At 34.0% G+C, this 23,320-nt stretch overlaps 5 protein-coding genes across 7 annotated transcripts in view; 3 read left to right on the top strand and 2 right to left on the bottom strand.

The window, feature by feature from the left end:
• LOC119546709 (fibronectin type-III domain-containing protein 3A) overlaps window positions 1-15,133 on the bottom strand; it is a 143,411-nt gene extending 128,278 nt beyond the window's left edge. The window contains exon 1 of one of the 3 annotated variants that reach the window (XM_037853191.1): window positions 14,599-15,133. The gene's annotated coding sequence lies outside the window, so the exon portion shown is untranslated. The remainder of the gene's footprint in view (window positions 1-14,598) is intronic. The other 2 variants (XM_037853190.1, XM_037853192.1) reach the window with 2 other exon arrangements.
• LOC119546714 lies at window positions 9,515-10,437 on the top strand. The gene is made up of 2 exons (XM_037853201.1): window positions 9,515-9,814; window positions 9,871-10,437. The coding sequence occupies exons 1-2, from the start codon at window positions 9,631-9,633 to the stop codon at window positions 10,158-10,160; spliced, it is 474 nt and encodes a 157-aa protein (XP_037709129.1). The 5' UTR covers window positions 9,515-9,630; the 3' UTR covers window positions 10,161-10,437.
• A 2,600-nt stretch (window positions 15,134-17,733) lies between the features above and the next one.
• LOC119546236 (accessory gland protein Acp29AB-like) lies at window positions 17,734-18,378 on the top strand. The gene has a single exon (XM_037852382.1). It carries the CDS (start codon window positions 17,734-17,736, stop codon window positions 18,376-18,378), a length of 645 nt encoding a protein of 214 aa, XP_037708310.1.
• A 997-nt stretch (window positions 18,379-19,375) lies between these two features.
• On the top strand, window positions 19,376-20,279 carry LOC119547196 (C-type lectin 37Db-like). The gene is made up of 2 exons (XM_037853936.1): window positions 19,376-19,530; window positions 19,588-20,279. The coding sequence occupies exons 1-2, from the start codon at window positions 19,480-19,482 to the stop codon at window positions 20,122-20,124; spliced, it is 588 nt and encodes a 195-aa protein (XP_037709864.1). The 5' UTR covers window positions 19,376-19,479; the 3' UTR covers window positions 20,125-20,279.
• A 776-nt stretch (window positions 20,280-21,055) lies between these two features.
• LOC119547197 lies at window positions 21,056-22,092 on the bottom strand. The gene is made up of 2 exons (XM_037853937.1): window positions 21,849-22,092; window positions 21,056-21,334 (listed from the first exon to the last, which is right to left on the bottom strand). The coding sequence occupies exons 1-2, from the start codon at window positions 21,957-21,959 to the stop codon at window positions 21,152-21,154; spliced, it is 294 nt and encodes a 97-aa protein (XP_037709865.1). The 5' UTR covers window positions 21,960-22,092; the 3' UTR covers window positions 21,056-21,151.
• Between the last annotated feature and the right edge of the window lie 1,228 nt (window positions 22,093-23,320).

Genomic DNA, 23,320 nt, shown 5'->3' with positions numbered 1-23,320 from the left:
AATTAAAAGCAAATCATAAATGCAAGTAGAAAAGGAGAGCGATGACTGAAAATGTTTGCTCAACTTGAGGAAGGAGTTCGAGTTCCTTTCACTTAGTTATAAAAGCATAGTTTCATTGGTAAAATTTTTTCGAGTCAAAAAGCAAAGTTACTAAGTTCAATCTAAAAATTAAATTTCATTGCCTATGATTAAACTAAAATTAAGTTGACCAATTATGAATAAATCTAGATGAGTGGCATGCAAAGTGAAATATAAACCAGTTAATAAATATTTAATGCCGGTGAATAATTTGGTTTAATCTTAAGCCCCCCCATTTAAATTCATTTTACCTTAAATTTATTGTGCCACAACGACAATCAAATAAAACCAAACACACGAAATAAAGTGCAAAAAATAACATCAAATGCTATGGCAGGCAAAATCAGCTAAATCTGCACAAATGCAAATGAAAATCTATTCAACTTTTGCCACATGCCAGTACGCACACACACACAGATTGGTCAATATGCAAAATGTAGGTGTGTGTAAATTGCGTTTCGGTCAACAATTTCAATATTTTATGCGGCCAACCTGGCGTATGAGCAATGTGTCCTGCCGGCAGACACCAGAAAATGCTGTGCGAGTTCTTGCGGCCAGCCGAATCGATGAATAATACATATAATATACCGGAAGTTATTTTCTATTCAATTTACACTACTTAAATATGTCGGAATATTTCGAGAGACTACGAACTAAGCTTGGGCATCAAAGGTTCAATGGCAAAATAATGAAAATTCTGATTGGATTTCAATGCAAATATTTTCTGCTTGTTGAAAAATGCGTTATTTTCTTTTAATATATTATGTAAGCTAGATACCATTTAAGTATTTGATTTGATTCTAAACATGGTTGACTTTAATATTTAATACTATTTTTTACAATGTCTATTAAATATAAAGTCATTTATATTTGATATATCAAACACTATAAATTGCGTAAAATATGTTTTATAAAATGTTTAACCTGACTTTGACGGTACCAACATTTTACAATGTCTATTAAACATAAAATAATTGTTATTTAAAATAACTTACTTCATGTATCAATCGCCTAAAACTGAATAAATTATTTTTTTAAGAATTTGTATCCTGACTTTTAAGGTTCCAACATTTTAGTTGCGCCTTTATTTCTTTCACTTATTTAGTAATAATCTATATTTAATATACTATTTATTGCTAATTGGTGAAAGGTCAACAAAATGAAAATAAAATATTTGTTCTTCATAAATTTCTTATCACCCTAATACAATTTCCCAATTAATGACCAATACATTGGCACCATTAGAAACATTTTATATGATTAAACAGTGCTCATTAAAACAAATTAAATAAAATTACGCTAATTGGTTAAAGTGGCTAAAATTGCAATGCAGTGCAAACAATAAAAAGATTTGTAATTACATAGAACTAAATTTACGCTCGCTTAAAAGCCAGCCACAAAACAAATATCAAAAACCAAAATGAAAACAATTGGAAAAAATTATCTAAAATGTATTTGATAATATTTCAGTGCATTTCCTTTGCCACGGATGGACGGGAAAATAGGGGAAACTGTTTACAAAATAGCCGCAAAATATTTGTGAGCTCATTTCCATTATCGAACGCGCGATTTCATAATTGAAATGCAGAAACATTTTCAAATAAAACAAATATTTGCATTGTCCAATAATTACACAATCAGAAAAAGGGGAACAAATCAAAAAAAAAAGGGGAATTCATAATTAAAGATTTGCAATTTAACTATGCGTGACCATAAATTAATTTGAGGAAATTATATAATAAGCACCTCTTGCCACAGTCATAAATATAAGTCTAAGTCATTCGACTGGGCGTTACTGGGTGGGCGTGGCATTATCAATAAAGCCAAGTTGCGGGGGTAAAAAAATTGTAAAACGATGCGCTCTCCGCAAACTTGGAAAAATGCAATTAAGTTGGCAACGCCAAAGGAATGATGTGGAAAGGGTTTTGTGGCACGGGGGCCTGAGATACTTTTAGTATCTGTGTGGCGGTGGCCGTGTCCTTGTGTGCCGGCGCTTCTGTGTGTGGGTAAGCCAACAAATTTAATTAGCGCCGCAAGATGGTAACAAAAAATAAATAAAGCAACAGCATAAGTAAGGATATTGCTGCGCTTAAGTCCCGCCAAGCCAAATCAACAAGGAGTTCGGTAGGTAAGATAGGTACGTATTTCAAAGCACTATGCATTATTAAATGAATTCCTGTTTAGGGCAGCTACAAAAATTACACTTTCTTAAAATAACTTGTTTATAAGTAAGCTATACAATCATTTTCCTTAATTTGACTATTAGTTTGGTCTGAAAGTCAAATTGGATACGTAGCAAATCCAATAAAAATGAAAGTTAAAATTAAAAAGTTTAACCTTTTTGTTTTCTGTGTTTAAAACCGCATTTAAAATAATATTTATTATTTTTGGATATATTTTTAAGTTGAAATATGAATACCTATTTAACGCAATATAATTTGTTTTAGATTTTTCCAATGTTGGGAGATCTTTATAGTTACAATTTGTATGCAATAAAAAATGAACTTTTATATTGGGTGACCATATCCGCTGATCTTTTTACTGAGAACTTCAATTCTGATAGGCAATATATTTTTGTGATTCAAAGATAACAGTTATTCAGAAAATCGCCTCGAGTTCAGTGCATTTCACCTCTGCTGACCTTTAAAAAATATATTTTGTTTTGAGTTTTCTAACGAATCAGAGTTAAATATGTATACAAAGAAATTAATTTTTAAAATATTAACAAATTAAAAAATATATATACGAGTGTATTGATAAGAAAACAAAATGCTTTACATATTAGTGGTTCTCGTAGTCCTTTGAGCACTTCTCATTCTTTATTAAAAATATTTCAATTTTATTATTTTCTTACAACGTATTTACAAATCTGCCTGCTACAATTTAAGCTCAGGATTGCAGATATGCACTCAGATTAGCACTCAATCCGGCCATATCCTCTCTGAAAAGAGTTACTTCCCGAAAGTACTCTCGGCTTTTCTAGGAATCCCTCTCTTTTCCCTCTCTCTGAGTACTATCCACTCTCACGACGCATAAGTGAGCTATTGGCCGCAGGAACTATCGAGAAACCGAAACCAATTTCGAGCTTTCAGCGCTACAAACGCAACAAGTTAGACTTGAATTTTATGACCAGGAGAAAAAACAACATCAAGAAAATAAAATGACAATAGAAAACAAAATAAGGCTTTAAGATACCCTATAATTCAGTTTTATTTTGAAAGTGAAAAATGCTAAACGATAAGTTGCAATGGATTGTGTTAAAAATATTTCCATTTTGTGTATTATATGATAAGAATCTAAAATGAATAGTAAATTTATCTTATTCCTACCAACATTTCCCCAAAACTAAGATACCCCTGAGAAACGGGTGCAAAACCAAAAGTAAACCCAAATAGTAATAACTAGAAAACCATTTACGTCTTCCATTTCCATTTCATAGTTACATGCCTTTTAGATTGGAATTCGGAAATGAGAGATGTTTGAATTTTGCGCTTAGCTGACCCTTTTCATGCTTACTCTGCTTGCCTACCACCTCTTGATCTTTGGCATTTCGGTCCCACGCGACGTATGATTAATATTTGTATTAATTTGTTTTATTGCTCATACGCCGCGTGGTCCGGGCATATCTTAGATGCGGCTCAAATGATAAATTCGCTGCACGCTCATCACGCCCCATTCATATGACATGACGTTTGACTAATGATAGACCACCGCCTCCACAACCAGTTTAACAGTTTTTTGTTCCCATTCTTGAAAACTTTAACGGCTTACCTTTAAGCTAATCAGGAAAAAGAAGCATAAAATATAACAAAAAGGGAGCTAGAGTATAAGAATGGAGCAGAAAAGTAGGCAAGACATAATAACATAGATAAAATGTTGACAACTTGCTAACAAATGAAATGCAAACATGTTGCAGCAGGTCCTTGAGAAGGATGCTGATGGAGGAGCCGCACAAAAGGGAAATTTATATGTAGCCCCACGTATACTAAGACCCTCGACTGATAAGCCCGCAATGGAGGCACTTTATAAGCCGAAGAGGAAATGCTGTCATAAGATCAGAGAGATATGATGTTATTATCATAAGTTACAATGAATCGTAGTGTTAGGCATGTGTTTTGTTGAAAGCAAATTAACTAAATGTATGATCAGATCAGATATAGAAATTACATGTTCTTAATGTATAATGTAAATATTGAATGTAGAAATAAAACAGAAAAATGAATATAATTCTTATGACTCAAAGACTTTTTATCAGTTAAGTTAAAGCAGAAAGTTAATTGTATTTTAAAGTGTTTTTTTAACAATAAAATGAAAATAAATACATACAAAAAACTTTAAGTAATTGTTAAGTCTTTGGGGCTCACACCACACCCATTATTTAAAGTTCCTCCTGAAAGGCAAATATCTTTTTTTGGCCAGAGTACACATATCAAAAGGGAACTCCAACCAAATCAGCGAGGCCTGCTTAGCCCACATTCTTCTGGCTGTGTGGGCGACACAAAAGCGAAATCCTGATAAAAAGTTTTAGTTTGGAAACTTAACGAAAACCATAATACACTTACAAAAACTAATCTTAGAACAATCTAAATCAATAATTAATATATTTATTAAATATATGTACTTGCTATGGAGAAATGGAAACTATTTAAGTAATTGCTAAAGCGAAGATGTTTTATTTATTAAAGTATTAATCATTACTTTGGAATTATTTTGTTTATAAATTATAAACATTTAAAATGCCGTACATATTTATCGTTAATTTCGTTTGGAAACTGTTAATGATCGTCTATGAAATATTTTAAATTATAATTATCTACACATAATCTTTCGCAAGTGTTACAATATATTAATATATTATATTTCTCGCCTTAATGGCTATAAAGCCATTATAAAACCGTAAGCGAAATACCCCCCAGAAAGAGGAAGAAAACCACTGTAGAAAGCGGCTCGCAGACAGGCAAACTGTGAAAGGAGCTTAAGGATTTAAGAAAGGCAGGCAGCCCGGAAAAGCCGGGTGAAAATGGGGAAAAACGATGGCGGGCCAAATGCGGTGTGAGTAATTAAGACGCAAGTGCGTAAAAGTTGCCCGCATGAAAATGACGCAAATGCTCGGCGTCAGAAGAGAAGATGTGCCGCTGAAAAATGGTGGGAAGACCCCGAAAGAAGGCAGAAGAAATGGCTTCAATTAATTGACTTAGAAGAGAGAGAAAGTTGTTGTTGCTGCTGGGAAGCATTTAAAAGAAAACATTTCGGTGTAGCATACTTTCGGGCATCCCTGTGCTGGGGCTCAGCTAATGCTGGTTAAGCAAGAAAAGAGGCTTAAGTCCCAATCAAAATGTCTTAAATAGCGTGTCTTTTGTTGATATTTAGACAGCTCCGTTCGGGCCTGGCTTTAATTCTTGCGAATCTGTGAATCAACAAAATGCAAATCACATTTCGCAACAACAGCTGGCCCGTCTGTTTTTGCAAATGGGCAAGCAAAGTCAATTAAAATTGACAATCTATGGGTATAAAATTTCCAATTGGCCAAGGAGGCACGTCCCAGACATAAAACAAAATTACAAAGCCCACAAAACAAGGCTGGCGCATACACACACACATGGTCAATAAACAAAGTGCAATTAGTTGATATACGAGATATCAAAAGGGTGTATATGGCATGCATGCCTAGGTGGAGCAGGTCAAAGTTTATTGCCTTTGCTCTGCCGGTAGCTGCAAACTGCAACTCATATTTTACCAAGGCCAAAAATGTCTCGCTGGCTGCACATAAAGCATTTTACTTGGAAAAACCCAAACTGACACTGATGCTGACACTTCCACACAACTCATCTGTCTCCCCAGTCGCCCTGCCCCACCATGTTGCATATAATTTGTCACTTGCATGGTCTTTATACACCGAAAAACATGTCCAGCAGACAGTCAGCCAGATAGCCCGGAACACGAAAAGAAACTACAGTTAGTATAGGGAACAGTTTTCTTATAAACCCTACTATTCTCAACCTTGAAAAATTGTTTACTACCTCTTTTTAAGTGTAATTATATTTTCAAATATAAATTGTAAGCTTGAAAATCAGTAAACACTGAACACGAAAAGAAACTACAGTTTGTGTATGGCATAATTTTCTTAAAAGCGCTATTATTCTAAACATTGAAAAGTATTTAATATTCCTTATTAAGTGGAATTACATTTTAAAAATGAAATTTGTCAACTTAGAAAACCAGATAGCACTGAACAGGAAAATAAACTGCAGATAGTAAAGTACATAATTTAGTATACCACTTACTTTTCTTAACTTTGAATAAATATTTAAAATATATTTTAAATATGATTTAAATTTTTAAATAACAATAACAAGTACATTTTATAAACGAACTTTAAAACAGTTTAAAACATTAATTATATTTTATGTTATTTATTGAAAATCAATATTTTATATAGTTTTTAATAAAAAATTTTATGTACATATCTTCATAAGGATAAAATCCTATAAAGTTTTCACTGAAAATAAATTTTATAGGACTTTAATTTTTTTTTAAAAGGTCGGTGGAGATAGCATTGGCAGAATTTAAATTGCACTGGTAAAATTATAAATTATACATCAATTCCTATTGAATACATTTCATTGTAGTTATAGAAGCCGGCATTTCTATTTACTTTCTTGATTTAATTCCTGACAGACTGTGTATAAAAGTTGTAAGTACAAAAACTTGTATAAAGAAAATAGTATTTTCAGAACAAGCTTACAAGCTTATTTAATGGTAATCCTTCGTATAATCCCTGATTTTCTATGGTGTATGGGCACAATGGAGGAAAGTGAGGGAAAGGGTTGCCGGACAGGTCATCCTTTCGAATAAAACACAGCAAGTATAACTGTCAGGCTGCAGAAGCTGTCGTTTATCACGCATGTACGTATACTTCTCGCACGTACACACACCTTTGGAGCTCACTGTGTGCATGTAGGTTTACTGTGCATAAATGTCACGGATGTTGTGATATTTTACCCGTTTGATAAAGAGGATTCCCGTTCAATCGAGCATATTTCATTAACCAATTAAACTTAAACCAATCCGATGATTTTAGAGGAAGTATTTATTGAAAAGTGAATATACAATCTAGTTATATATATTCCGGGGCATATTTAAAGATCGTAATTTAACTGGCCTTTGTATTTGTTTTTATAATTTCATCAAAAATTAGAATGGAAATTTTATTACCTGTAAGTTAATTGAATTTTATACAAACTTTACTTATTCCAGTAAAATTTCTTATATAGTTTACCTAACTTTAACCCCATTAAATGTGCATTACTTACATAAACTCTGGTAACCATCCTTTTTAAAGTCATAAATATACCTGAATTTCCTGTCCAATACATGCCATGCTGACATCGCCATTGTTCACAATAAAACTTTTCTCACTTGCCATAAATAATAAGAGGAAAACGTGTCATTCTAAATATGCCTTATGCTTTCGCCTCCCGCCTCCATGAAAAAAAACCCTATTCATGTTTTGTTTCTGTGCACACTGACAAGTGTTAAAATAACATTTGTACTGCATTTTAAATGGCATTTTCAGACAAGAATTTCCGTGCGAGAGTGTCCTTCGTTTTCTTTTTTGGGAAATTCTTCTTTTATTTCTACTGTGCAGAAGCGTTGAAACCAAACAATCAACAAACGAATTTCCTAGTAGTCCGACCTTTGATTGTTTTGGGTTGAAGTCGAAATGCTACATTTAGCCGAGGAAAACATCAAACATTTAAAAATAAATGTTCGCTTTGGGCGGAGAGCTGGTTGTCGTCCCTGATTTTTGAACGCTTCTATTTTTAGGTGCCTATCCGAAGCGGAAATCAAATAGAATTTAACCCACCTACAAAAGCCATTTTTGCATACACAAACAAAAATGTAAAAACTAGATCCTAGGGCAAAAATAGTAGCCTACATTAAAGCGTTGCCCTCGAGCTTTAAGAAAAATGGCTTGTAATAGATTCCTAAGAAGTAACTATAAAATGGCAGGATTTATTTATTTATTTTTGTACATCACAGGTTTTCTAATTTTTTTGAATTTCGAATAAACTTTTTTTATACGGTATTAATTTTTTTATTTTAGTTTAATATTTGATAGGAATTTTTATATATTTATCGAAACTGTTTTCTTGTTTCAGACATTTTTCTATAGTCACAAAAAAACTGATTAAATTTCTAATTTTTTGTTCACATAATGACATGTTTTCTTTTAACGTTTTTCCTTAAGTTTAATATATTTAGTAATCAAAATTATTTTAACAGTAATTTTTTACTCTTACACACACGTATTAAATTATTATTTTATTTTAAAGGTTTTTGAGTAAAATATTGCATTTTTCTGTTACATTTCTCGCAGACAATTTTTTGTGGACGCCCAAACGAACGCTTCAATGACTGCCATATGGCCACTTTTTGATTAAATTACCATCGGCTGTCAATAACAAAGATAAACAAAGGCGTTGCATTTTCCCAACTGTCCTTTGCATCCAACTGCCATCATTTTGTTGAGCTTCAAATTAAATAATATTATTTTTACTTTATTAAAAGCTTTTTCGTTTGACTTTTCCATCAGTTTATCTAAAGTTGACGACGATGATGCATCAGCATTGACATCTTGGCTCGTCAGTTGAGTTGGACAGCTGTTAAAGCTTTAATTGCCACTATAAACATGATTGATACCGAAAACTTTGTCCTTGTTTGTTTTGTGTGCAAACATCTTTCTTTGTTTTCTTCTATATTTTTTTTTCCTTTTTTTTTTGGCTTGCTGTTTTTTGTGCAGGACCGAGTTTAATTAAACCTCCATATGGTATATTTTCTGGGGGCGATTACCAAAGAGTTTTGCGAGTGGGCGGTCAGGGATTCTATATTTAGACCACGTTGATTAGGAACAGCGAAAAGCGTCAGCACAAAGGCGTCCCTGATGTAAATATCAGAAGCCAATATTGGACAACTGTGTGTGGCAAAGTTTGCTGAATTCTTTTACCACTCCTGTTGTTGTGGGTCGTGGATTATTGATAGATATGGCTAACTCCCCTTATATATTGGCCAGCCTCTGCAAGGGTGATAGATAGATAAACGCTTGACGTCGGCCAATCGACGTAAATCTTGTTACCAACTGGATGACGAATTAAGCTGGGCCAAGGTTTCCCATTCTATCTGATATTTAAGGAACAAAAGGCATTTTTTTCAGTCAATCGAGTATTGTATTCATGTATTTTTGTTGTTGGTATATTTATAAAGATATTAAATAAACAAACTTTCGTTTATTATTGGTCTCGAAAATGAAAAGTATATTTTAAATAGATTTTCCTTTGAATAAATTTATATTCTTGTAAACAGCATTTTTACAATTCCCAACATAGCAAGCGTTAAACTTTCTTGTCACTAAAATCCAACACCTAGCTATCCAGTTTGATTTTGTGTTTTGCCCGTAGCTCTCACTTCCACGTAGCTCCCAGTTCTTAGAAACGAATTTAGTGATAGCACACATTAACACAATAGAAATATAACCAACAACAAATCGAAAATATGCCCAACTTTAATGGAGCCATTATAGTGCACACACTTCAGTTGCTGAACTCGCCGGCTACACTGCGAGAAATCGTGGTGACCATAGCTAAGAACACAGAATTGCCGCAGGATGAGTTGAAAGCGCCGGTGAAACAAACCCTTGAGATGGGCCATCGTTTGGGATTCCTGCAGAAACTCGACGGTGAGATGTGGTAATACAATGTTTGTCATATATCTTAAAGGTTTTCCCTTCGAAAGGTCGCTACTTTCTGGTGAAAATGACTTTCGACGCTCTTATCAATGAGATGCATGCTCTGGACAAGGAAGAGATCTTAGAAAAGCCAAAGATAGCCAAAAACAAAAAGAAGTTAGTGCAGAAGAGTCCCTTACTAACGGGTATGGATAAAAAAGCCAGTAAGAAGCCGGTCAAAAACCCCGAACCGGTGGTTAATGTAACAAAAAAAGCTGGAGTGCAGGACATTGCCAGTTCATCCAATATCGTAAAACAATCGTCACCTATGCTGATAAAGCCAAAGCGTTTCAAGTAGCCAATATCACAGAACAGTATAACTCCCCAGACAAACAGCGTAGTAACCCCAGATAGTATACATATCTTTGTCCAGAGGATCTTCACCTTTGGGCTTCAGGATGTGAAAAAAATTACCTGTTCTGTTATATAAAGATTTGGCCGTAATAACCAAAAGTATGAAATTAATTATATTATACAACAGTCTATTCTTCAGATAGATATAATGTAGTATTATACTTATTAAAGTAATCAATACAGAATTGTTTGAAAATAAAAGTTTCTTCAAGAACCCAATATTTATATTCAAAAATATTTTTAATAATTCCCCCTGGGAACCAATTGATTAAATTACCCAGTTGCAATGGGGAATGCGCTGTTTGTGTCTCCTAATTCCCTTGGCCAATGAGAGGATGCATTTGAGAAATGTATGCTCATTTACGCAAGTTGACAAATGTCTCAATTAGCGTAGGACAATCCTCAAATGCAAGGGAGGCGAGGAACATCTATTTATTCGGGAAAGTTGGGTGGCAATGAGACGCCCGACAATGTCGCGACGCTTCCTATTCAATTTGAAAACCAAATGAAGCGTCCCCTCCGCCAAGTGGCAATTTTCTCTGTGCATTGAGTTGACCATATGGTTGGACACCCACCGAAGACGCCCCACGCAATCACCACCCTACAAGTCCTCGCTTTTTGCCAACCTACATTGCAAGACCCCCTGAACTTTCCAAATAAAAAAAAAGCTTTAGTACACTCAACAAATTATATAATTTTGAATTACCTAACTTTTATAAGCTATTTTTTCAAAAAGAAGTTTCAATTTTTTTTTAACCTTTTCTTTTTATTTCATTTTTTATATACGAGTAACTTTTTTTTTTTTAGATATAAATATAATTTAGACATAAAATATGTTTAATTTCTCTAGTAAATTACACAAGATACATTTTTTTTTCAAAAATAGTAATATTAAAAACTCCCAAATATTATTCCAATTTTAATAGTTTTTAGGTTTTAAGTATGGTTTTCTCTCTCTGCTTTTATTTGACCTTTGCGATGACGTCGGACCGGCGTCGGTTACCTCAAAGAGAGAGCAATGTAAACAGAGAAAGAGAAAGGCGTAGAAAGGCTGACAAAGAGAGAGAGAGAGGTAGAAGGAGAAATGGAGAGAGCGGGGCCGTGAAAAGCCTGGTGAATTTCGGCAGCATGGTGAGAAACGAACGAATTCTACACGAAGAGTGCAACAAATGTTTGGTAGACAACTTCGGGCCAACAAGGTAAATGTTAAGGCACCCACGGTGGTTGAGTGGGTGAGCTCTCGCCAGTGGGTGGTTTAGTAGCGGGCGGTTTTAGTGGGCGGCTGGGTGGGCTTAGTGGGTGGCGGCTTTTCGGCCCCGCAAAGCGTGGGCAGCGTCAAAAGCGAGTGAAGTTATGTCTTGCCCTTTTTTTCGGCATACTGGCATACATAGCACAGCGAATTATTTGTGTGTTGCGATGTGCGGATGTACAAAATGTGTGCCTCGATAGAAGGTTTTTTATTAGGGTGCATCGACAGAAGCTCAGTTCAAACTATGGTTCCAAAAAAAAACTAAAATCTTAATGAATTTTGAAAAAATACGTTTTCTATTGCAGTTTAGAACTAATATATAAATATTTATTGCAATTTTTTTTACTACTAAGGCCATTTAACATATTTTTATTTCTTTTAAAAAGTTTGTACAACGTTTTAAATACTATTTTTCCTTTGCATTATTATTATTTATTTTTAAATTAACTGAGTTGAGCGTAAGTAATATTATTTATTTTTCTCTAAGAGTGTTTTTTTATTTTATCAACGGTAACATTTTTTTATTTCAAACATTTTGACCCACCCTTGTGCTGCAATATCCCTTATGGGAGACTTTATTCGAGATGAGCGCGTGGCCAGACAACGAAATGTCAAAGCAGCCTGCTTATTTTTTGGCCATATTTCGCTGTATCCCTAAATGTGTGTGCGATTTTTGGTTTAGCTTTTTGGCATATGGTCGCCTTCCTGGGGAGCTGGAAAACCGGTAAGTGAGGTGGCCTTCCCATGTTGTTTTTCGGTGGAAAAGCTGTTTCGTTTATTTCCCTCTTTTTATAAGTCGAGGTTTTCTAGTTAAATATTTTGCAACACCGCATCGCATTTCCATGATTAGCAGATAAACATATGTTAAGTTGCCAACTTAAAGGAGTTGGGGGTGCAGAAGTTTGTAAAGTCTCTGGGATGTGGGGGAAGTACAGATGTATATGGGGCACTGCGACTTTGATTGAGCTTTCAAGAGGACTAGGCCGAACACAGTTTGTTTAGGATGCAACAGCTGTTGGGCTAAATTGGAAAAATGTTAGAAGAAAATCTCTCAGAAAAATTTGAGCATTTAAAAATATTTATACTTTTAATTTATGCACTTTAAAAAGTTAAATATAATTAAAAGTTGTATTAAACGAGATCGAAAAATATATTAAATTGTTTGTTAAAGAAAAATGGTTTTTAAAATGTTTTTTTCTACGATTTAATAGCTAATAAAAAGAATTTAAGCAGTTATAATTACATTTTTTATTATTAAAAACAACTACATAATAAAATTCATACTAATTACAGTCCTTTTATCTTTAACCCCACCGCCATTGTCATTCCTTTTGCTAAGATTGTTACGCCAGCCCTTAATTCAATTAACTTTAATGAACCAAATTATAATTGCAAATAAATTATCTCATTTAGAGCGCAGAAATTTCGCACTTTGCCTTTTAGTAGCACTGAAAGTCTAGAAACGGCGTCAAGGCCAATTAGAAAACTTTGTCCAAACCCCTCACTACCAAAACGGCCGAAACTGAGACTTATCTTGTGGATCTGTAAGAGCCCATTTCCCCTCCGCAACAGCCCCCTTTACTGGGCGACGAGCTAGCATATGCCAAAGTAAAAAGCTTACCAAAGTCAAACTCGATTATAAATGCATAAATGCAATTAAAAGCAAATGGAAATCGAACGAAACTCGGAAAAGCTTCGGGCGAAAAACCCCTCGAGGTGGTAAAACAAGAGAGATTACACTTGAAAAAATTTACTTATAAGCTTAACGGAATTTTAAAAAAAAAGACACAAAAGTGTGTTGTGTTTATTTGACAAGTATATGGCTAAGATATTATTATAATATTTGTAGATCTAAGCAAACATTTAAATACACCTTTTAAAGCCTGGCTGATGTATTATAATTTTAAATGTTATTCTTCTAATAATATATTATCATAGTATTATCAGTAATAGAGATTGCGAACTAAAATATTCTGTTATGATTCTATTTTGTTAGCCTTTTTAAAACATTACTTTATAAATTATACGAAAATGATTTATACATATTTTAAATGCTATTGTCGTAGTATGCACTCCACTTTTATTAAATAAATTGCATACTAATATGTTGTATCATGATCTTTGATTATAATATGATGTTACATCCTATGCCATCATTTTTTTCATAGTTTTTGCTCAGTGTATCAAAGCAAAAATTGTAAAAGATATAAAGACGCAGTCGTCCAGCCGAGGGGCGGCGGGATTTGGGGGCGGGGCAGGAAGATGGCGGTGGGAGGTGAGACACCCAAAAGGCGCGACAAGTGTCGGCTGAGCTTTGTTTGGCGCAAAGAGAGCAGCGAAATGCGAAGAGCAAAAAACGCGAAGCCAAAATCCAAAGACGACCATAGATAGTGAATTGCTATGTTTATGCAGTGGAATTCATGAATTCTTATTTTGAGAATACAAGTACAAAATTTACAAAATGGAAAGTGCTTTTTAAATCACTTTGATCAAATTCAAAAAGACCAGTGTACTTTCTTAAAATGGATTAAAACTTAACACCTTTTAAGGAAAATGATTCAAATTATTTTTGTCAAAAATATTTTTGTTTTTTTTTTTTATTATTTGATTGTACCTATTATATGGGCGTAGTTACGTTTAAATATATTTTCGATTTTTTTTTTGGGTTTCCTAAGATGTATGAACTTATTACTTCGTGAATTTGTTTTGCGAACGGGACCACGCATAAACATTGTAACAGTAAAAGAAGCCCTGACCATGCAGTTGCGTCAATGGGTGCGAAAAGGAAAGAGCGAGAGTGGAAGCAGGAGGGGAATACTCGAAAGAGAGAGAAGGAGAGTCCGCGAGAGGCACTGGTTGAGTTGGTTTTGCTGACTGCACTTGTTTTGCCATCATTGTTATTGTTGCTTGCAACGTTTTGCTGCCACTTGGCCGCAAAAGCAACAAAAACAAGCCCCCCCTCACTAATACACGTGCGCGGTATTGCCAATTCACCCACATATACACAGACAACAGTTAGCCGCCGCTCGAGTGTGTGTGTGTGCATGCTAACATATTGTAAGCATTTTTTCATATTTCTCAATGGAAAAACCAACGCCAAAAACCGTTAAAATAACCCAAAAGGGTAACTCACCTTTTGTGATAGAAAAAAATATGAAAATTTGATAAATTGTTATGCAAAATAATGCAACATATGTTAGCACACACACACGCACGCGTACACTCTGAAATAATCCACTTACTTTGCAAGTAATTTGCCTTTGATTTTGATTTTGCTTTTGTTTTCTATTTATTTATTTGTTGCTTTTAGGTTTTTATTTATTTTTTCTGCACTCAACCACACAAAAACACACACACGTACGCGAAAAAACACGAAAAGCAGCCAACATTTTATTTTTTGTTTTGATTTTCACTGCATTGCATTTGTTGTAATATTTTCCTACAAACGCGTAACAATTATTCTTTTTTCTTGTTTCTTTAATAAATAACAAATTGCGAACGTAACGAAATAACGGTAAACGATCAACGGTTAATTACGACGGATTTTTGCAGACGCAATAGTCATCTGAGATGGGGGGGGTGAGGGGGAAATAACTAACAATTGTACCTGCCGAATTTGTTTTTAAATGCTCGCCAGCTTTTCAGATTTTCCGATGCGAACGCGCGCGCTGCGAAAAACCTATTCGAACCGAGTCGGAGGAGCCCCTCTATATAGATTCTCTCTGGCGGTTTGGAAACAAATTCGCATTGAGTGAGTGCAAAAACGGCTGATTCGGTTCGCTCGGCTTTTTCTCTCTGACGCCCCCAAAAAGCTTTGGCGCCCCCAACGCTCTTGAGCGCTCTTCTTCAATGCTCTTCGTTGCCCCCACCGCTAACGGTAATTACACGGGCAATGTTAATGTTAGGATCAAAAAAAAAATATTTGTTTATAAAAAAAATTGTTGATCCTCGAGCGCTTTTGAAAGGAAGCCATACTGTTTCAACTCTTAATTGAAAAAAATATATTTTTAATATCACATTGAGCAGAATTAAACCTATTTTATAAGAAAAAAATTTCATATTTGCAGTTATTGAACAAATATTTGTGATTATCGAAGGGTTTTGAACTCACATTAAAATGGGAAGCCATACTATTTGAACTTTAAGTCAGAAAAAATTTGTATTTCGAATATGCCATTAATCTTTAAGCACCCATTTTTATAGTAAGAAAAGATAAAAGTCATTTTTTTTAATAAAACAAATATTTTTTTTGTGCAAAAGAGTAAATACAAATTTTAATTTCGAGTAAAACCTAGTTTTCTCTCTCTGCTCTTAAGCTTCAACGCTGCGTGGGCGCCAAAATAGTTGCCACCCACTAAAAGTCCTGGAATTGAGTTCTTTAGTGGTTCGAGTCCGTACTGAGTAAGTTATTCAAAAAATGTATTAAAATGGAAGGAAGATCAGTTATCTTACCAATTGGACTACTGGAAATTTTTCTTTTTAATATTTTGAAAATGACCAACCCGTTTTTATGTTTACTGGAAAAAAACGTAGTAGGTCCAAGGATTTTATATTTAATTTTAAAATGATTTGATAGGTTTCAGCCAATGCGGTTTTTATTTACTTCAAATATGAAAATATTCAGTTAAACAAGTATAGGTTATTTAAAGATTTTAAACTTGTAATTAAACATTAAAATATTTTTTTTAATAACTTTAAATATTTAAAGTAAATATGACTAAGATCTACCTTGTTTTTTTTAAATTTTTTTTTAAATTAAATAACGCAATTTACTTTATTTTGTATTAAACATTATGTGTATTTATTTAGTTCAAATATGTAATATGAAAGTTTGAATGCACCATGCAGGTATTTATTTTTAGTTTTCCATACCATAATTGTAGAAAATTGCATTATATATATTTTTAAGAGTAGAAAAACATACTTATGTATACTAGCAACTCTATTACGTTAATTTAAACTTTTACTTTAAGTTCATTAAAATACTAACAGAACCTCAGTACAAAATAATCTCGAGTTAAATAGTAGGGATGTTCGAAATATCTATGTAACATTCTATATGTAAAGTCAACGTCGACTGCGCTGCTTTTGCCGCTGCATCTGCTCAGAGAATTGCACGCGTGGGCGAGCGGTAAAAGCCGCAGTGAGAGAGTGGGAAAGTGAGAGAGAGAGTTTGAGAAAGTGAGTGGGTGGCAGTGAGTGAATCCGTATTGAGAGCTTTTCCGGTCCTGCAACCTGTATGAAAACGAAGGCTCAAAACACTCAAGCGAAAGCTTTTCGCTGCTGAGATTTTTTGCTTGAACGGCACCGGTAGTAATCAAAACAGCTGTCAAAATAATACGCAAATATATAGTATTATAATAAATTATAAGGTTTATCAAGATTTTATTTTTTAAAATAAAACATCATAATAATCATAGATTTGTTAGTAATAGAACGGGTAAATTTGTATGAGGCCTAAATAAGTGACAAATCGTATCGTCTTTGGAGAGTTTTAAGTAATATTGGCGAACAAACTTATGGTAAAAATTACACTTTCTTCCCCCCAAACGCGAATAAAAAATACATTTCTTGAGAAAACGTTCCCCACACAATTTTTAGGCACCCAAAGCGACCCACCCAAATCAGTACACTGAAAAAAAAATCACAGAAGAGCAACTATTGTTGTCGATTAGATGAGTATTTATTTAATACTTTTCGAAGTACCTAATCAAAGTTAGTTAACTTTAAAATAATATCACAAATCGAATTACTTAACTCTCTGTTATAGAAATTAAACTGTAAAATATACCCTTTATATTATTTAGTCATAAGTCTCTTTGATTTCATTACTGCCTCTGGTATACTTTTAAATACAATTGATATTAAAACATAACCTTTTGTTTTTTTTTGGGTGTAAATAAGCTAATAGGGTTATATTAAAAACGACTTTATAGTAAATTACTGTAATTTAAAAAAATGCGAATTTATAAATGGTGTTCTTTATGCACTCAAATAAGGAAATTTAAAAGAACCAAAATCTCTAGTAGTATCCGGTTTCAGGCTGTTAATGCTAAACAAGATTATATGCCCTTTTGAGATCAAGGAATATTTTAATCTCTTAAATTTTTTTTGCAAGTCACCGAAGTTTGACACATCAAGTTATCAGTAGGGAAATACCAAAATATATATTTATGTATTATACACATTGTGCTCTTCGGAATCCGGCGATTAAGTCAGAAATCAGTTCGCTTTGGGAGCCCAACATTAACAGTCCAGCACAATTGCAATGCACGCGTACCGCATATTTTTGGCTTGCGCAATTTTCGCTAGCCATTTGGTAAATGGATCCGTCATCCCCAATTCGGCGTCTACAGGACATCCAGTTCTTTCGCAGTATCAAATGGACCAACTGGGAGGGATCTGCTTTAAGGCCTTGAACATGATGCTGGATCAGTCGGCTGGCGACCAGCAACCTTTGAATGCAACGGTCAAAGAAGAAACCCAAGGGGAAGTTGAACAGGAGACCCATAAGACTACGGAGAAAGACATTCCGCCCAATTTCAAGCGCATCGGTACGAAGTTCTATTACATCGAAAATAAGAAGCAATTAAATTGGTTCGCAGCCGCAAATGCCTGCGTCCAAATGGGCGGCACCCTTGCGAGCATAATTAGCAAAGAGGAACTGACCGCTATCAGTGCTGAGGTTGACAGCAATTTTTTGTACTGGACGGGCATCAACGATCTGGCCGACGAGGGCGTATACAAATCTTTAGCTTCTGGCACTGCAGCTCCATTCTTGGAGTGGTATTCAGGATATCCTACGACTACGAAAACGGACAAATCCGTTTGTTTGTGCCAAGGTAAAATGTTCAATGTTAGCCCTTCAGGTGGACGATATTTCATTTGCCAAGCAGGCAAGGACAATAAATAACATTATAAATTATTTGATTTGAAAAACAACATTAAAAGTTTATAAAGAAACAAAAAACTGTGTGCCAAAATATTTTAACAACCTATCCGACTATCAAATACCCGTTACACTGTTTCAAGTAAAAAGTAAAATGAAATTCCAGTGCTGCCTTAGAAAACACCTGTCAAAATAATACGCAAATATATAGTATTATAATAAATTATAAGGTTTATAAAGATTTTAGTTTTTATAATAAAACATCATAATAATGATAGATTTATTATTATTAGAACGGGTAAATTTGTATGAGGCCTAAATAAGTGACAAATCGTATTGTCTTTGGAGAGTTTTAAGTAATATTGGCGAACAAACTTATGGTAAAAATTACACTTTCTTCCCCCCAAACGCGAATGAAAAATACATTTCTTGAGAAAACGTTCCCCATACAATTTTTAGGCACCCAAAGCGACCCACCCAAATCAGTACACTGAAAAAAAATCACAGAAGAGCAACTATTGTTGTCGATTAGATGAGTATTTATTTAATACTTTCAAAAGTACTTAATCAAAGTTAGTTGGCTTTAAAATAATATCACAAATCGAATTACTTAACTCTCTGTTATAGAAATTAAACTGTAAAATATACCCTTTATATTATTTAGTCATAAGTCTCTTTGATTTCATTACTGCCTCTGGTATACTTTTAAATACAATTGATATTAAAACATAACCTTTTGTTTTTTTTTGGGTGTAAATAAGCTAATAGAGTAATATTAAAAACGACTTTATAGTAAATTACTGTAATTTAAACAAATGTGAATTTATAAATGGTGTTCTTTATGCACTCAAATAAGGAAATTTAAAAGAACCAAAATCTCTAGTAGTATCCGGTTTCAGGCTGTTAATGCTAAACAAGATTATATGCCCTTTTGAGATCAAGGAATGTTTTAATCTCTTAAATTTTTTTTGCAAGTCACCGAAGTTTGACACATTAAGTTATCAGTAGGGAAATACCAAAATATATATTTATGTATTATACACATTGTGCTCTTCGGAATCCGGCGATTAAGTCAGGAATCAGTTCGCTTTGGGAGCCCAACATTAACAGTCCAGCACAATTGCAATGCACGCGTACCGCATATTTTTGGCTTGCGCAATTTTCGCTAGCCATTTGGTAAATGGATCCGTCATCCCCAATTCGGCGTCTACAGGACATCCAGTTCTTTCGCAGTATCAAATGGACCAACTGGGAGGGATCTGCTTTAAGGCCTTGAACATGATGCTGGATCAGTCGGCTGGCGACCAGCAACCTTTGAATGCAACGGTCAAAGAAGAACCCCAAGGGGAAGTTGAACAGGAGACCCATAAGACTACGGATAAGGACATTCCGCCCAATTTCAAGCGCATCGGAACGAAGTTCTATTACATCGAAAAAAAGAAAGGATTAAATTGGTTCGCAGCCGCAAATGCCTGCGTCCAAATGGGCGGCACCCTTGCGAGCATAAATAGCAAAGAGGAACTGACCGCTATCGATGCTGAGCTTCACAGCAATTTATCGTACTGGACGGGCATCAACGATCTGGCCGACGAGGGCGTATACAAATCTTTAGCTTCTGGCACTGCAGTTCCATTCTTGGAGTGGTATTCAGGATATCCTACGACTACGAAAACGGACAAATCCGTTTCTTTGTGCCAAGGTAAAATGATCAATATTCCCCCTTCATATAGCCGACATTTCATTTGCCAAGCAGGCAAGGACAATAAATAACATTATAAATTATTTGATTTGAAAAACAACATTAAAAGTTTATAAAGAAACAAAAAACTGTGTGTCAAAATATTTTAACAACCTATCCGACTATCAAATACTCGTTACACTGTTTCAAGTAAAAAATAAAATGAAATTCCAGTGCTGCCTTAGAACCCCTTAAATCTGTGCTAAATCATAAATGATCTTGGTTAAGAAATTTTTTATAAAAACAAAAAAATTGTATGGGTAAAATTGAACAATTCGTATATTTAATTAACTATAAAAAAGGTTAACCACTGAAAATAGCAAAATGTTTTTTTTTTTGCTTTGGGTACTATTTAACAGTACAACTTTCATAGAATGTTAAGTTGTGTGTATTTTGTTCTTGTGAGAGAGTAAAAATTTGGTTGGTCAAATTATCTATTGGATGGGTTGGATCCATTTTACTATCACATTAGTGAGTATTATCTAAAAGTTTTTTGTGTGTAGAGTCGGAAACGCGTATTTCTTCCTGTTACATACTTTCTGACAAATCGAATATACCCATTTACTATTGGGGTAAGGGGTATTAAAAAAATTGTGTGGCACAACAAAACTATAGATTTTATGCGCCATCTATAAGTGAGCACAACTTCAAAAGGCATAGATGTCGCTTTGGTTACAATATGTAGATTCATGTAGATGTAAGATACAGGTAAGTTAATTGACATTAGGGCGAATTCCTGTCTAGACGGCGAATTGAAAAAACCATTAGGGGAATTAAATGGCGAATTTGAAATGTGGATAAGTATGGATAAATTAAAATTACATTTGGATTTTGCGATTAAAGACTGGGCAATGACAAGAAGAACAAAGTACAATAAATACGAATAAAAAAAATGTATCATTCACGCAACAACAAACAATTTCTGTGAGGGAATTGGATGATGCTGATAAGAATGACCTTCCATTTAAGTTCTGGAATATTATAAAATTGCGTTGAAATTATATTTCCTATATAATTTAAATGTGCCAGATTCCAAAGCCTTAATTATTTTTTCCGGACTTATGCCCCAACTTTGCAGAACTTTTTGGATGTTTTGCGCAACTTCAACCACCACTCGAAGTCGTTCTTGATATATTTCGCTTTGACTGCGCGTTCACGTTGCTGAATAAATTTATCGCGATCGCGTAGCCAAATCCGGGCGTATTCCCAGCCAATCAGGTGAGACATCGATACGGGAGAGTACTGAAAAAAATATAAATATTAGGTATAGCAAGCATATAAAAACCACATTTTTCGCAAAGCATCAAGTATTTGTCTTTGGTACAAAGTGATAGATTTGTTGCCTACTTAAATGGGCCTTCACATAAAACATATATCCCTTAGGCATATGTTGATGAATTTAAAAGTTAATTTTTATAAATATTTAATAAGAATTTATAAATAAATTATATCGAAATTCCTATTTTTGGTTTTATAAAATATAACTCACATATAATCTGTACAGTTAATTTTTATTACAATGAGTTTATTTTAATTTAGTTTTATTATAATTTATATATTTATAATTTTTTTATAAGCTCATTACAAAATTTTACCAATGCATTACAAAAATTAAACAAAAAAAATCACGGTGGATTATCATTTTCTTATATGACTTTTTAGGAGTTACTTTTTTTCACAAACATTATTTTTTTTAACATTATTTTAGGAACCTTTTTTTTCCCTGTGTCCTATACAACAATGCTTGTAAATTCACCTCAAGTTCGCAGGATGGCACAAAGCGTTCCCGTTTTCCAGCCTCGGTGGTAAGATTATCCTTGGGCTTGCAAAGCCGAGCTCGAGACCATTCCTTGGTCTGCTTGTTCATTTCACTATATCAATTCAATTTTCTCGGTATAATATGCTGATACTTATAATTTGGAAAAAGGCATGTCCTAAGGCGTGAACATTTTCCGAATCTGAGGCTAAAATATTTTTGAAGGAAAAGGCTTTACATATTATGCTAGATAGAGAAAAACACAATTTATGTATCTCAATGTAAAGTTCAAAAAAATGTTGATATAAATCAACAAAACAGTGCAAAAATATTTTATATCAGTTTTGAATTTTCGGACATTTATACGGTGTGGATGTAAAGAACGAAAGTTCTCAAAAAAGCAATAAAAATAATATGAGAATGGAAACCGCCCAGAACAAACTTGGTGAAAATCCCCAAGCCAAACCATCCGAAGGACAAACACTGAAATGTTTCGAAGGCGTTTCCTTCAGCCAACAAGGCCAACAACAACATGTCCAAGACCATCGAAAAGAAGGAGAAGCGTAAATAAGGAGCAGAAATTGAACCTGGAACTGAAAGACAAAAGGCAAAGAAGTATAACAAACTTTAAGTCAATACACCTACACGAAATACAACAAAACAGGGCGAAAAAAAAATAAAACAAAATTAAATAGGAGAGGAAAAACTCGCCACTTTCCCACCTCCAACCCCCATCGGCCGAATAATAGAAGAAGCAGCACAAGAACAACAAAATACGGCGACAGGCCAACAATTTGAGGTGGGCGTTTTGGCAAAGGGGCGGGGCAGCGGATGGTTTGGGGTGACTCAGGTACTAAGTTAGGGGTGGAGAAATATCGTCCAAGTACCCAGTAAAAAAAGGTGTAAGACTAGGCACATTTAAAACAAGATTTATTTATTGTTTAAACAACGTTCAACATGAAAACAAGATCCTTACTTGTGAGGCATGTTAATAAACTACATATGTACCTACATAGGCTTATATCAAAAACAAAATCGAAAAAAACCCTTAAATAGCTTTCTGTTAGATACTAATTAACTTATATTTTATTTCTTACAATCAATAAACTTTTTGCATAAAATTCGTAGCTAAATAATTTTAAGCTTAGGCAACATTTTTTTTTTAGTTTGTAAGTCATAAGAATTTTGTCCAGTGTAAATGGCAGGACCAAACGTAAATCAAACAAAAATAAAACAAAGCAAAACAAATAAAATAAACAAAACTACGCAAAAGTAGCAGACTACGAATACGAATATACGATGACGATGAAGCAAACAAGGAGCAAAACCAAACAAGTAGAGCCAAATAATTAATCGATGACAAGGATCGTCGAATACCCTTTTTAAAACCATAATAAAACTAATTTAAAATGTACAAATTTTTCATCAAGTGGTATTTGTTGTAAAATATAAAATTGGTAAGAGTAAATTTG

Source organism: Drosophila subpulchrella, chromosome 2L (genome assembly GCF_014743375.2).
Source record: "Drosophila subpulchrella strain 33 F10 #4 breed RU33 chromosome 2L, RU_Dsub_v1.1 Primary Assembly, whole genome shotgun sequence".
NCBI lineage: Eukaryota > Metazoa > Arthropoda > Insecta > Diptera > Drosophilidae > Drosophila > Drosophila subpulchrella.
Note: the sequence above shows the minus strand (reverse complement) of the source record. Positions and strands in the feature narration are given on the sequence as shown.

Excerpts from the sequence above, each read along its gene's own strand:
- LOC119546714 (XM_037853201.1), top strand. The coding sequence starts at position 9,631 with ATGCCCAACTTTAATGGAGCCATTATAGTGCACACACTTCAGTTGCTG. Across the intron at positions 9,815-9,870 it reads ATTCCTGCAGAAACTCGACG|GTCGCTACTTTCTGGTGAAA; the intron begins GTGAGATGTGGT and ends TCCCTTCGAAAG.
- LOC119546236 (XM_037852382.1), top strand. The coding sequence starts at position 17,734 with ATGCACGCGTACCGCATATTTTTGGCTTGCGCAATTTTCGCTAGCCAT.
- LOC119547196 (XM_037853936.1), top strand. The coding sequence starts at position 19,480 with ATGCACGCGTACCGCATATTTTTGGCTTGCGCAATTTTCGCTAGCCAT. Across the intron at positions 19,531-19,587 it reads CAATTTTCGCTAGCCATTTG|TATCAAATGGACCAACTGGG; the intron begins GTAAATGGATCC and ends GTTCTTTCGCAG.
- LOC119547197 (XM_037853937.1), bottom strand. The coding sequence starts at position 21,959 with ATGAACAAGCAGACCAAGGAATGGTCTCGAGCTCGGCTTTGCAAGCCC. Across the intron at positions 21,335-21,848 it reads TGCCATCCTGCGAACTTGAG|TACTCTCCCGTATCGATGTC; the intron begins GTGAATTTACAA and ends TATTTTTTTCAG.